Genomic DNA, 13,951 nt, shown 5'->3' with positions numbered 1-13,951 from the left:
ATTTTCCCCCTCCAGAACTTTAATTTTATTTATTATAATTATTATGATTATATTTATTATATATATAATGTTTATTGGACATATATCTAATATTATTGTTAGACTTGGATTTGCACATTTTTTTTATATTGGTTAATGTTTTCTTTGAATTACTCATCTTTTAAGCTTTTAAGTTCTGATCTGGGATTCTAGTTAATAGCCAGGCTTAGTCTCACCTTATGTCTCCTGGGTTTTAGTGATCTCTCTACCTCTTGGAACTTGCCCCCTTGAATCTTTGAGGTTCTGAACATTAGGTCTTCAGGCCCTTTCTGTCATCCCAGAACATGACAGCCTCTGGGCTTGGGCAGTTCTACCTCTTCTACCTCAATGAACAACTCTTCTACTTCGTTGGTAATTGTCTCATTGATCAATGCCTGCTACTTGTCATTGCTTCCCAGATCACTATCCTAAGGCTTCCAGTCCTGCTTGGGCTAGTAGGCATTTGTGATGACTAGGGGTTTGGAGGCCTTTTGTTTAGATTTTTGTGTAGTTCTGGGGTGGAAGAAATCACTTAACTTATTGGGATCTGTCTCTCAGTCATTTTAAAATTTTTGGCATTAATTGAGCCAGAGAAGCTTTTATTATTGTTTTTTGTCTTTTTAAATTCAATATTTTATTTCTCTCCAGTTACATGTAAAAACAATTTTTAATTTTCACTTTTAAAACACTGAGTTCCAGATTCTTTCCCTTCCTCTCTTCCCATTCCCCTTCCCCCATTGAAAATACTAGCAATTCAATATAGGTTTTACATTTGTAGTCATGCAAAGCATTTCCATAATAATCATTTTGTAAAAGAAAACAGACCATAAAAAAACCTCAAGAAAAATAAAGAAAATAAAAAAATTTGCTTCAGTCTGCATTCAGACACCATCAGTTTTTTCTCTGGATATGGATAGCATTTCTTATCATAAGTCCTTCAGAGTTGTCTTGGATCACTGTAATCCTGAGAATAGTTATATCATTCACAGCTGATCATCTTACAATATTGCTGTTACTTTGTACCCAGTACATTTCACTCTGCAGAGGCTCATGGAAGTCTTTTCAGATTTTTCTGAGAGGGAGCTACTCATAATTTCTTATAGCATAATAGTTCCATCATAATTACATACAACAACTTATTCAGCCATGCCCCAATTGAGGTATCCCCTCAATTTCCAATTCTTTATTCCTAGAAATGATATATATATATATATATATATTTATATATATCATATGTATATGTATATATACATATATATATGTTCAATATATAATATATATATTTTGGGCATAGATTCAAACTGCTCTATAGAATAGCTAAATAAGTTCACAACTCTATCAACAGTACATTTTTTCCACATCCTTCTCCAACATTTGTCATTTTCCTTTTCTGTCCTATTAGCCAATCTAAATAGCATATGGTAGTACTTTAGAATTGTTTTAATTTGCATTTTTCCAGTCAATAATGATTCAGAACATTTTTTCATATGACTCTAGATAGCTATGATTATTTTATCTGAAAACTTTTGATCATTTATCAATTGGGAAATGACTATTATTGTTATGTTTGATTTAGTTCTCTATATGTTTGAGAAATGAGGCCTTTATCAGAGAAACTTGCTTCAAAATTTTTTTCACATTTACTACTGTCTTCCCCCAGCCCCATTTATTGTATTATCTTTCTCCTTTCACCCTATCACTCCTTAAAAGTGTTTTGTTTCTGACTACCCCCTCCTCTAATCTGTCTTCCCTTATGCCACTGCTCCCTTTATCCCATTTAGTGTGTATGAGAATCTCTTTGAGCCACTTCAGATGAGAGTAAGGTTCATTCATTTAGCCTTATCTCCCCTCTCTTCTCTTCTACTGTAAAAACCTTTTCTTTTCTCTTTTATGTGTTATCATTCACCCTATTCTATCTCCCCCTTTCCCTTTCTCCCAATATATTCCTCTCCCTACTTGATTTTATTTTATTTTTTTTATGGGCAACTAGATGGTCCAGCTGATACAGCACTGGTCCTGGTCAGGAGTACCTGAATTCAAATTTGACTTCAGACACATAGTACTATGTGATCCCAAATACCTTGCCAAAATATTTTTTAAAAAAATTTTAAATACTACCCCTTTACATCAACTAATACTCGTGTCCTCTGTTTATATATACTCCTTCCAGCACTCCTAATAATGAGAATATTCTTATGCGTTACAAGTATCATCTTCCCATGTAGGAATGTACACAGTTTAGCTTTATTAAGTATCTTATGATTTCCCTCTTGTGTTTACCTTTTTATGCTTTTCTGAAGTTTTGTATTTGAATGTCAAATTTTTTATTCATCTCTGGTCTTTTCCTCAAGAAGGCTTGAAAGTCCTCTTTTCATTGAATATATCCACTGTTGCCCCTAAAGGATTATACTCAGTTTTGCTAGATAATTGATTCTTGATTGTAATTCTAATTCCTTTGCTCTCTGGAATCTTCCAAGTCCTCCCATCCTTTAATGTAGAAGCTGTATTATCCTGAGTGTGGCTCCACTATACTTGATTTTTTAAATTTCAGGATGCTTGCAATACCTTTTTCTTGACCTAGAAGTTCTGAAATTTGGCTAGAATATTCTTGGAAATTTTCTTCTTTCAATTTCTATTTTACCCTCAAGTTCCAGAATATCAGGGCAGTTTTCCTTGACAATTTCTTGGGGGGGGGGGAGAGGAATATATATATATATATATATATATATATAGAGAGAGAGAGAGAGAGAGAGAGAGAGAGAGAGAGAGAGAGAGAGAGCTAGGCTCTCTCTCTCCATATATATAGTTCTATCCATCTATCTATCTATCTATAGCTAGGCTTTTTTATTTGATGATGGATTTCAGGTAGTCCTAATTTCCAGGTCAGTTATTTTTCCAATAGGATATTTCACATTGTCTTCTATTTTTTCATTCTTTTGGTTTTGTTTTATTGTTTTTTGATTTTTTATGAAATCATTAGCTTCCATTTGCTCAATTCTTTTATTTTCTTTAGTGAGCTTTTGTATCTCTTTTTCCATTTGATTAATTCTACTCTTAAAGGAACTTTTTATTTTTATTCAGTGAATTTTTGTGCCTCTTTTTCCAGTTAACCAATTCTGCTTTTTTAAGATATTCTTCTCCTTGTTAGCTTTTTGTATTCTGGCCTAGCATGTTTTATTTATTTATTTGTTATTAAAACTTTTTATTTACAAAGCACATGCATGGGTAATTTTTCCAATATTGACCTTTGCATAACCTTTTGTTGCAAATTTTCCCCTTCTCCCCACTCCCTCCCTCATCTGGCAGGTAGTTCAGTACATGTTAAATATATTAAAATACATGTTAGATCTAATATATGTGTACATATTTATACAGTTATTTGGTTGCACAAGAAAAATCAGATCAAGAAGGAAGAAAAAGAAAAACTGAGAAAAAAATGCAAGCAAGTAACAGAGAATGCTAATCTGTTTTTTAAGGTACTATTTTTTTTCAGCATTTTTGTGTGTTTCCTTTAAGCTTTTGACTAAAAAGCTTTTACTTTATCTTCTCTGTGTGTGTTTTAATCTTCCTTGTCACCATAATAACGTTTTTTTAGAAAATAAAATTTTTATGCATTGTTGACCATGTACAGGGGCATAACCCCATACTATTTGTGCAAAAATCTTGGTCCAAGGGGTTTTCCTTTAGCCTCTTTTCAATTTCATGATTACTTAGTCCCAGCTATTATTGCCATTAACTGATTTTTGGATTGAGGAGATCCTCACCCATTCCCACATATACACATACACACACTCTCTCTCTTTCTCTCTCTTTTTTCTCTCTCTCAAGGTTTTTAAGACAAAGGGGCAGGTTTTTTTCTATCAGTCTGCAAATATGACAAACTTTGCTCACTGTTATGGCAATTTTGGTTTGTCCAATTGTCTTCCGTGAATTATAGTCACATGGCTAAGATGCTTCAACAACTTTCCCGTTCTTCCAACACTATCCTCCCTCCTTTAATTTAACTGAAAAATAGCTGAAAGTTATTACAGAACAAGAGGGTTAAAGAAATTGTTATTTCCCAGAAGGCATGGTAGCTTCTCACACAAAAAATTTCTGAAAAGATGAAGAACCTCTATTTTTTGTCAAATATTAATTTATTGCAATATTCTCCTCTGTAGTTTTTAACTTGCTAGACATTTCACAGCACCATAATTGATATTATCAATGATATAAGGATGTTGCAGCCCACAGACCGAGCTGTTTCAAGTATCTTTTTAATGTTTCCCAGAGAGATCTCTTGTCAAGGATCTATGCCTCATCTGTCGAACAGTGTTAATAATCTTGACAAGACTAATATTTCTACTATGTTTAATATTTTTATGCTTCTTTTTGTTCCGGGGAGGTTCCTTTAGGACTTTAATGATAAAGGATGAGGCAGAAACCCTTTCCAGTCACCAGTTGCCTTATATATTTGGGTTTATCATCTTTACTCTCTTATGTATAATTCCAGTTGCCAATCCCCAACACTATGACTACCAGTTCCAAAAGGGATATTGAAATTCCAAATCCTAGTAGAAAACTGGGTCTGTTTTGTTTTTTTGTTTTTGCTCCTTTACCTAATCTGGAGAGAGACAGAATGATGGCACAACATGGATGACAAGACATGGTTTTTCCAAGCAGCCTAGGTGGTTTTTTAATGAGTTTGTACAGAGATATTGGTAGGGATGAACACAGAGGATAAACATAGAGACAAATGGACAGCAAGTGTTAAAACTGTCCAGACTCCACCAAGATAGTTAGTATCTTTGTCCACCAGAGGGAGAAAGAACTCCAGTGACCAGAGTAGGAGACAAATTGTGTCCTTAATGAACTTTCAAAAATTCAAGAAGCTAATGGAACATCTCCTTTCCACTATCTCTTTCTCTTTCCACCCCTTTTTTATCTGAAAAGAAGTTTGAATCCAAAGTTCTTTGCTTCTATTTAAAGTTGTTCTTTACTATTTCAATAATACCTTAAGTCATATTTTCTTTAGCTAAAGAAGAGATCAATTTCATTTTTTCTGTACACAATTAATTTCATCCATTGAGTCAAAATGGGGCTGTTGAAATACACAGAATTTAATTGGCTAGGAAGTATCCTTCTCAGCTTAGCTTCAGAGACTTGTTTTGGAGGATGGGAGAGCTAATGAATTGTTATCGTTTTATTAATAGTCTATGTTAAGATTTTTTTTAAAAAAATCCCACAAACCCTCCAAATTAGTAAAAGAAGGAACCTCAGGGGATTCGGGCCATTACTTCTGAACATAACCAAGTCTTTGTTCCTCACCAGATCACTAGATCAATTAATTGAACATGGTCATCGGGGGCCTAGTTTTCAGAAAGAAAAATAGCTAGAAAAGAGGTCTACCACAAAGCAAATCCCTGGGTGGAGATTAACATGGTCTGGAAGGATTTGGTTCTTCCTACTCCCAGAAAGGATGTAGCGAAAAATATTCCTTAGCCAACTATCTTTCACAAGATATTAAAAGAGAGTCCAAGGCAGTTGTCTTGTATTATTAATGAATTTGTTCATATTAGTTTTTCCATGCCAACTAGCTTATTAGTTCCTTGAGGCAAGGATAACATCAAACATATATGTCATTTGTATTATCCTACTGATTTGTTAATTAGATGAGATGAGAACTGGGGGAGGGGAGGGGGTGTTAAAACCTGGAATCAAAGTACTTGAATCCTGAGAGATAAAGTATAAGGAATTGAAAGTGTGGATATTTGGGTTATTTCAAGTAGAATAGAGATTAGGTGAGAAAACAATTGGTTAGAAGGTCCCTGAGTCTTGAAAGAGAAGAAAGATTCAGGTGACCAGACACAGAATACTGGTTTTAAATGTGGTTCTTGTATTCTCCCTTTTTGCTTTCATCTCTTAAGATTCCTAGCTTCCTTTATGATTCAGTTCAAATGCTCTCTTAATAATGCAAGAAGCCTTTCCCTAAAAAGTTACCTTTTATTATTATTGATAATAATAGCGATTTACACTATTGTATATATCTATTTATGAATGTGTTGTCTCCTTTATTCACATATAAGTTCTTTGAAGGCAGGACTTTTTTTTTTTTTTTTTTTGCTTTTATTTTGTGCTCCTAATACTTAGTGTAGTGCCTGGCACATATAATAAATGCTTGCTTGACTGATTGATTCCTGTAACATTTCCCTACTGGGCTAGCAGAAGACAGCATTGGGTAACAGCTGTGGGAATTTAAGACTTTCTTTTTACTTTATTATCTCATTACCTTTCACCCACCTTTTCTATCCCATTTCTCATTTCTTCTTAACTTTCTTTTTGGTGAATTTCTAAGTATCTTTTCCACTTAATAGGGGTATATGGCTGATGTCTTCCTTATTTTCTTTAAAAAAAAAAAAAAAAAAGTATAGTGAATGAGTAGGACAATATATATCCCCAGGTCCCAACACTTGGTTCCTATTTGGTAATGTTATCTGACTAGGTAGCTGAGAATATCTGAGTAGGATTTCAAGAAGGATTAACCAAGATTAAATGAGGTAAGAACCAAAAAAATTATTTCTCTCCTTTCTGCTGAAGGACTATGGATAAATAATGTTGCATTTACTATAAGGCACAGTTATTATGTTGGCTAATTTTGCTCATCTTTTTTTTTTTTTTTTTCTTTATCTTCATTACAAGAGAAGATTCACTGGGAAAGTAAGAATATACAGAAATGAATGTGATGCATTGAGTATAAATGGACAACACAAAAAAATTTATAAGAATCAAGCTTAGCCTTTAGAGAAGAAAGAAATGAGAAAATACACCTTCCTCTTTTTTTTTTTTTTTTGCAGAGTCTAGGGACTATGTATAGGAAATACTGTATATATTATCAGATGTTGATGTGTTGATAAGTTGGGCTGAATTACTTTTTTAGTGGAGAAAAGAAAGAGGTAGAGATATATTTGAATGAAGATGAAATTAAAAGAAAAATATCAATAAAATTTTAAAATAAAAGCATTTATGTATATATAAATTTATATAACAGCAAAAAGCTTCAATACAGTTTTTTAAAAAAATAAGGAGAATCTGAGGGTGAATTGTGGAGGAGTGGGTTGTGTTCCAAAGCCTCTTTTCCATTATGCCTGAAGGGATATGTTATATTAGGGAGCAAAGAGAAAAACACCAGCAAGGAAACAAAATTCTGAATTAAATTAAACATAGGGAAACTGAGGTAGGTAGTGTAACTTGATACTGGGATGCTTGCATTCTAGAATGGTGGCAGAGACCGGAGGTAGAGCCAAAATCTGGCCACCGGCAGAAGAAGCAGTGAGGAAAGTGTCTAATTGCCTTAATTGGGAGTAGCCTCCAGTCCCCAGTTAGTGCTTTTCCCACCCCCTCATTCCCTTAAAAGGTTTCTCCCGCCAGAAATTGGCAGCTGTTGCCGGGGGAACAACCTTGAATGGAGACAGGTTATTGACCCACAGGGGTTGAGCCTGTGGTCTCAGGCCCAGTGGGGTCAAGAAGTCAGGCAGATTGGATGAGGCGGCACGTAGGGCCTGACCCTTGTAACCTCCGTGCTTCCCAGGGCTGCCGGCCGGGCCGGGACCTACAGAGACGCAGTACAATTTAAATGGCCAGGATCAAAGGGGAAACTGGAAAAGCCAAGTCACATTGGGTATTTTCAATTCTTGGCAGTTAAGTTTTTAAATATAAAAAAATAAGACCAAAAAATTGGACACCAAGGATACCCTATCTGGGACCCCATTCTCTCTTCTGTTCTTCCACCTACAAGTCTTTGGCTAACACATGTTAGCCAAGCCTCGAGAACAGGCTATTTGCCATCTAAGTTCCGGAATGCTTCTTCCCTGTTCCGGGGTCCCAGATAAAAGCATCTTCTTGTAAAATTCTGCAATGGCATCATTGTGTCTCCAAGGTGAATTAAGGCATTTTTCTCTCATGGTGCAATTTAGAGCTGGATTCCTTCAGTTCATAGTTTTCTGTCGTGACATTGTGGTCATCTCAGGACTCAGAATTGAGTATTAGTTTCTTCGGCTCTTCAGGCATCTTCCTCAGGCCTGGTGTGTCCAGGAGCTGGCTGGCCCTGTTGCCTCGGCTTCCCGGAGAGTGCTGGTATCAGTGACGGCACAGACGGACCCAAGCAGTGTCATTGAGTAGGACGGGCTGGTGCATGTGCCTAAAGTGGAGTGGAGGAGTAACTAGTCACCTCTCCTGGCTTTGGCAGGCTTCTCTCCAAAACAGCTTGAGCTTTCCCCGTAGAAAATTGGAGTAGATTCGAAAAAGTTTGTCCATAGTCCCTACGGTGAAGGTACGAAGCGGAACTGCTGTTGGGGCATTGGGAACAAAGATAGCTTCCTCCTGGCAGGGAGAGAACAAAGGATTAAAGAACTGCCAACATCCTAACAAGGAAAAAATTCCTGAGGCAGAAGTGGAGCTTTTGGTGATTCTTAGGAGGTCAACTGGGAGCAGAGATTTTTCTCCCCATTTCATGGAGGGAAGAAATAAAGGCCCATAAGTGAGTTTTCCAAATTTCATGGTTCCGATGAAGTTTGTAACCAATTTCCCTGATTCCTGGTGGTTCTACCAAACTGCCCTTACCTGTGTTCCTAGTCCTCGAAGCAGGAATCTGAGGCTTCTCAAGCTGCTGACAGCTTTGTCCACAAAGAGCTTTAGAGCTACTGGTGTCTGGGAAGAGTTGGCCAGCAAGGCCTGGCCTTTCAGGACAGCTTCAGACAGCAAAGTCAGTCCCTGCCAGACTTCCCCTGCCTTCTGCCCCACCTAAAGAGAAAGAAGAAAATCAACCTAACCTAAGATTATTTTCATCTCCTCCAAGAGTTGCTTTGGCCTTCTCTCTGTCCTTGCCTTTTCTCTGCCTGAGATGCCTAGCATCTTTTTTTTTTTCTTGGTCCTTTTTTCTCTTTTTTCTTTTCTTTTCCTCTCAGTATCTTTGTTTCTTATCTTGCATGAATCTTGAATCTCTCCCTCTCCATCACCTCCTTTATATCTGCAACCATTTAAGACCCTGGGCTATTATTCCATATCACTTCTTCATGGTTAAAATTCTCAGAAAAAGTTGTTTACATAGAGTTCTTCTACTTCCTTACCACCCACTGTCTCTTCAATCCCTTGCAATCTTCTTCTGCTCTCATCACTCTTTTAAACTGCTCTTTCAAAGGTCACCAATGACTTACTAATCACCAAATCCAAAGGTCTATCTTGAGTCCTCCTTCTCTTAGACGTCTTAGTTTTAGACCTCGTTGACTTCTAGTAGGTATTTTCTTACTTGGCTTCGAAGACACCACACTCTTGGTTCTCTTCCTAACTTTCTAGTTCTCTTCTGTCACACACACACACACACACACACTTCAGTGGAAGGAGATACTAGTCCTCATCCTCTTCCTGACTCCTTAATGTGGATATTGTTCTAGGGATTCGTCCCCAGACCTCTCCCCTTTTCCTTCCTCGCCTTCCTCATCCTTTCTTCTCTTTCTCTTGGTATCTACAGCCATGCAGATGACTTTATCTCCAGCCCTGACTTTTTGGAACTCCAGCTGAACAACCTCAACTCCCTACAGAACATCTCTACCTCAATGTCTCAGTAGTCTTTCAAACTTAACATATCCAAATGGAACTTCTCTTTTTCCAAACTTTCTCTGTAGTATTTCTTTTCTTTTTTTTTTTTTTTTTTGCTGAGGCAGTTGAGGTTAAATGACTTGCCCAGGGGTCACACAGCTAGGAACTGTTAAAGTGTCAGACCAGATTTGAACTCAGGTCCTTTTGACTTCAGGGCTGGTGCTCTATCTACTGGCCCACCTTGCTGCCCCCATTATTTCTTTCTGTAATATTATCTTTCACCATTCACATATTTGTAATGTTGAGGTTATGCTTGATTCTTTATTCTCTCTCATCAGATCCAATCAGTTACAAAACCTTGACCATTTCTTTTCACAGTAATTTTTTCCCTTTATTCTCACTGCTTCCCTTACTACAATATCACCTGTGCTGGCTACTACAGAAACCTCTTAATAACAGCTATTTCTACTTCCACTTTCCCCTTTCCCTTCAGCCCAGTCCTTAGACTACCAGATAATCTTTCTTATCCAATAATGCAGATTAAATGTTCTTCATTCAATCACTGTTTCCTCTTATCCTCTGGCTTTGTCCTTAAAACCCCCTTGGCAAAATTGAGGTCATTTCCCCAAGTGAACATGGAAGAAAGCATAGGATCTCTTACCTCCATCTTCTTCCAGGTATGAAAGTTCACTCTGGTATCAGGGACTGTGATGTTCTCACCCAGGCTGCAATCTTCCAAGCAGGCTACCTAAAATATTCCACCCCCACCCCACCCCATACAACAGGTCAGGCTTTTCAGGTTCTTATCCAGTTTAACAATGTAAACTGTCCCATCATAGGATCAGAGACCTAGAAGGACCTTAAAGGTAATTTATAGTCCAATTTCTTCATATTACTAGTGAGAAAACTGAGATTCAGCATAGTAGTGTCTTTCCCAAAGTCAAATAGATTAGAGCTGAGAGTCAACCCAGGTTCTGTTTATCAAATTAAGTCCTTAGTCAAACTAAGATTCACATTTTCATTGTACAGAGTTCTCCCATCCCTTTCTTCATTCCCATCTTCCTTTTGAAGGTTGGAATTATCACCAAACCCAGTCAATATGTTAGCTGTTCTACTTTTGGCAGAGAATTCATTCCTGGAGATGTCCAGACAACTGAAATACGCTTCACCGCTCTCTCATTTCTCCATATCAGTCTTATGATTTGTTTCCCCAACTCCTCAGTTGTTTCCTCTTGGAATCCAGGTAGCTTGTAGTAAATTCCCCCACTAAGAAGGATTCTTTTTCTGATTCAGTTAATCCCCACCAAAATACTCTCCACCATGCTCCCCATTTCCTGATTCCTATTTTTCTCCATATAAGCATAATACAATGGCTATCCACTACCCTACACCCTTCCCCACTCCCCCACCCCCATTCCTATACATTATCTCTCTGCTTTATACAGCTGCCTCTTGGAAGGAATCTGACCACCAGTTATAATGGCCTTTGGTATAGGATAGGGAGGAGTTCCAGGATTGGTGGGCTAGGAAGTGAACTTTGGGTTTAACAATTCAACAAATATTTATTAAGCAACTACTATTCAAAAGGGCTTGGACTGTGTTTCTCCTGGGATGGAACCTTACCGTAGCATTCTGTGCCTCTTTGGCCTCGAGGATGTATCTCTCCAGGATGTGGCTTTCACAGAAGGGCGACTGTGGAGAACCCCACACCGGGAATCCAAGGTGAACTAGCAGCAGCTGCAGCAGAACAAGGACTTCTGGAGGGAAGGGAAAGGCAAGCTCAATTAGGAGGCAGCAAGTGGCCAAGGGAGGAGAGCTGAAGGAGAGAATCTTAGCGCTGCAAGGGACCATCCAGATCACTTAGTCTGACCTTTCTTTTTACAGATGAAGAAACTGAAGCCAAAAGGATTAAGTGACAGGTTAGAAGGGTAGTATCAGAACTGGGATTTCATCCCCTGACTCTAGATCCAGTCTTTCCACTACCTTAACCCTCCCTTCAGTAAGGGATTTGAAGGAACAGTTTAAATCCAATATTATTGCTTCCTAGCCCCCCCACTATAGGTAAACACTCATCCAAAGCTAGAATGGTCCCTTGCCAGTTTTGCATCCGTACATTTTCCCATTTATCCCTCCCACTCTGGTGAACTTGCTTTAGGATAGCCTCTCCAGCGAGTCCGAGCTCCAGCCCTGCTGTGTCTCCTAGGAGCTGGTCCCTCCAGCAGCCCGCTTTCTTCCTCTGGACTGAAATGTCCTGCTTCCTCAGACTGGGGGGTCACTGCATGGGCCTTCCAGGGGAGAGTCCCTTTCCTCTCTGCACGTGGAGTCCTGCCCCATCGGCTTCCCCTCCCCCTTCGTGGGTCCTTGGCAAATCTGTGGTCCTTGAACCCAGCCACCTTCCTGTCAATAGCCCCGGCACCAAATCCTTCCCCAAACAAGGGACCCGAAGCTAAAAGAGAACTGTAACCTGGGCGGCCCTTGCTAACCTCTGGCCCTGAGGGCCTGCTCCCCTGCGTCTGAGGGGTGGGAGTACTCACCATGAACCCCCATCTCCATTCCCGTGAGCCACGGAACCCTCAGAAACCAGGAGCAGGGCCTGCCCCCATGCAGGGAACTCTCATTTTGGGAGGTCAGATCCCCACCTCAGCTCTTCTGAGGAGGCGGATTACTACCCAGAAAGAATATGGGTCAGGTTGAAGACTTCTGGGAAGCAGGGCTTTCAATAGGTGAGCAAGCCCAGAAAGGTGTCTTCCTAAACCTGGGTAGAGGAGTGTCCCCCTCCGGGGGAGGGGGAACGTCTCTGAGGAGAGCAGAAAGCAGCCGCTTGGGGGCTAGCCCTTGGGACAGCGCTGCTGCCTGTGGGCTGGGGGTCGGGGTTGTTATCAGCATGTGTGCGTGCGTGTGGGGGAGTGGGGGGAGCCTGTGTGTGCGTGTGGGGTCGCCCGGGTGGGGGCCAGGCGAGGGACCGGAGCAGAGGGCAGGACTTCTGCTTCTTGATCTTGGCTATGAAAGGAGAAGGATCTGGCAATGAGGCGGGGGTTGGAAGCCCAGCGTTTCTTGTATGTGGAGGGAGAGAGCTGGTGCGGGGGCTGCAGGGGAGAGAGGGGGGCCAGTCCTGCAGCTTCCAGCAGTAGGTGAGACTGGTGGGTAAGAGGCGCTGTTTCTGAAAGAAGAATGGAAGCTGAGAAGGCTGCTCAGAGACACAGTTCTCGGGAAAGACTGTAACTGGAAGGCAGCACCCTGGGTTCAAGTCACAGGCTGAATTCGAATAACGTCCCAAATTTTGCTAGTGCAAACCAGGCACACTGCATTTCCAGGGATTGTGTCTTCTCTAGTTCAGCAGGTATTCTGGGGAGTAAACCGTGTAGGTTCGAAAGAGAGCCAGGAGATATTAACTGGCATTGTTGGACCCACCTGAACAGTCAGTAACTCAAAAACAAAGACAGCTTTTGCCCAGGGAAGAAACAGGTGACGTTGCCTTCGGCCTCTTGGAACTCCGATTTTTCTCACCTGTAAAATTAATTAGCTGAGAGCTCAGGATTGTGGAATCAGGGATCTCTGCAATAAAGGTCACCTGCAAAGGGACAGTGATGCCAGTTTATAATCGGTGGCTTATTAATCCTTGAAATGCTGCATATAATTCTGTAGCAAAGCACTATATCAATTCTATTATTATTATTATCATCATCATCACCACCATTAATGTATCTTGTCTCTGTGACTAACTTTAAGTTTTTCATTTCATTTCCCTGAGACTACATTTCCTAAGTCTGATGAATAATAACACTTTCCCTAGATGACTCATGGGTAATTGTAAATAGTAAATGAAGTTATAATTACCACATCTCCACTCCCATTACAAGACATGTTCATTTGTTCAACCAAAATTAATTTACTGTACATAATTAATATACTGTAGGTAAAAGACTGTTGCTCGATTTGGAGAATCCAAAGGTATATTTGGCTAGAGCTTACAGCCTCGTTTGGAAAAGAGAAGGGATAAAGATACAGGTCAAAATAGAGATAGAAGCAGAGGTGGAGATAAAGAAAGAGGTAGAAATAGTAATAGATCTCTCAGATCGGTTAAGACAACAGGAAAAGATAATGATAAATGTTGGAGAGGGTGTGGGAAAACTGGAACACTAATGCATTGTTGGTGGAGTTGTGAACTGATTCTACCATTCTGGAAAACAATTTGGAACATACCCAAAGGCTTATGAACTATGCATATTCTTTGATCCGGCAGTGCCACTACTGAGTCTGTATCCCAAAGAGATCACAAAGGAGGGAAAAGGATCCACATGTGCAAAAATGTTTTGTAGCAGCTTTTTGGTGTGTGTGGTGGCAAAGAATTGGAAAGTGA

The 13,951-nt window shown here is 39.4% G+C and overlaps 1 protein-coding gene across 1 annotated transcript; it reads right to left on the bottom strand.

Annotated features, from left to right (window-relative positions):
• Window positions 1-7,036: 7,036 nt before the first annotated feature.
• On the bottom strand, window positions 7,037-13,086 carry EPO (erythropoietin). Its single transcript, XM_003768844.2, has 5 exons — window positions 12,126-13,086; window positions 11,215-11,348; window positions 10,253-10,339; window positions 8,617-8,796; window positions 7,037-8,376 (listed from the first exon to the last, which is right to left on the bottom strand). Exons 1-5 carry the CDS (start codon window positions 12,142-12,144, stop codon window positions 8,221-8,223), a joined length of 576 nt encoding a protein of 191 aa, XP_003768892.1. The 5' UTR covers window positions 12,145-13,086; the 3' UTR covers window positions 7,037-8,220.
• Between the last annotated feature and the right edge of the window lie 865 nt (window positions 13,087-13,951).

Source organism: Sarcophilus harrisii, chromosome 4 (assembly GCF_902635505.1).
Source record: "Sarcophilus harrisii chromosome 4, mSarHar1.11, whole genome shotgun sequence".
Classification (NCBI taxonomy): domain Eukaryota; kingdom Metazoa; phylum Chordata; class Mammalia; order Dasyuromorphia; family Dasyuridae; genus Sarcophilus; species Sarcophilus harrisii.
The sequence above is the reverse complement of the archived record's forward strand: the minus strand, read 5'-3'. Positions and strand labels throughout refer to the sequence as shown.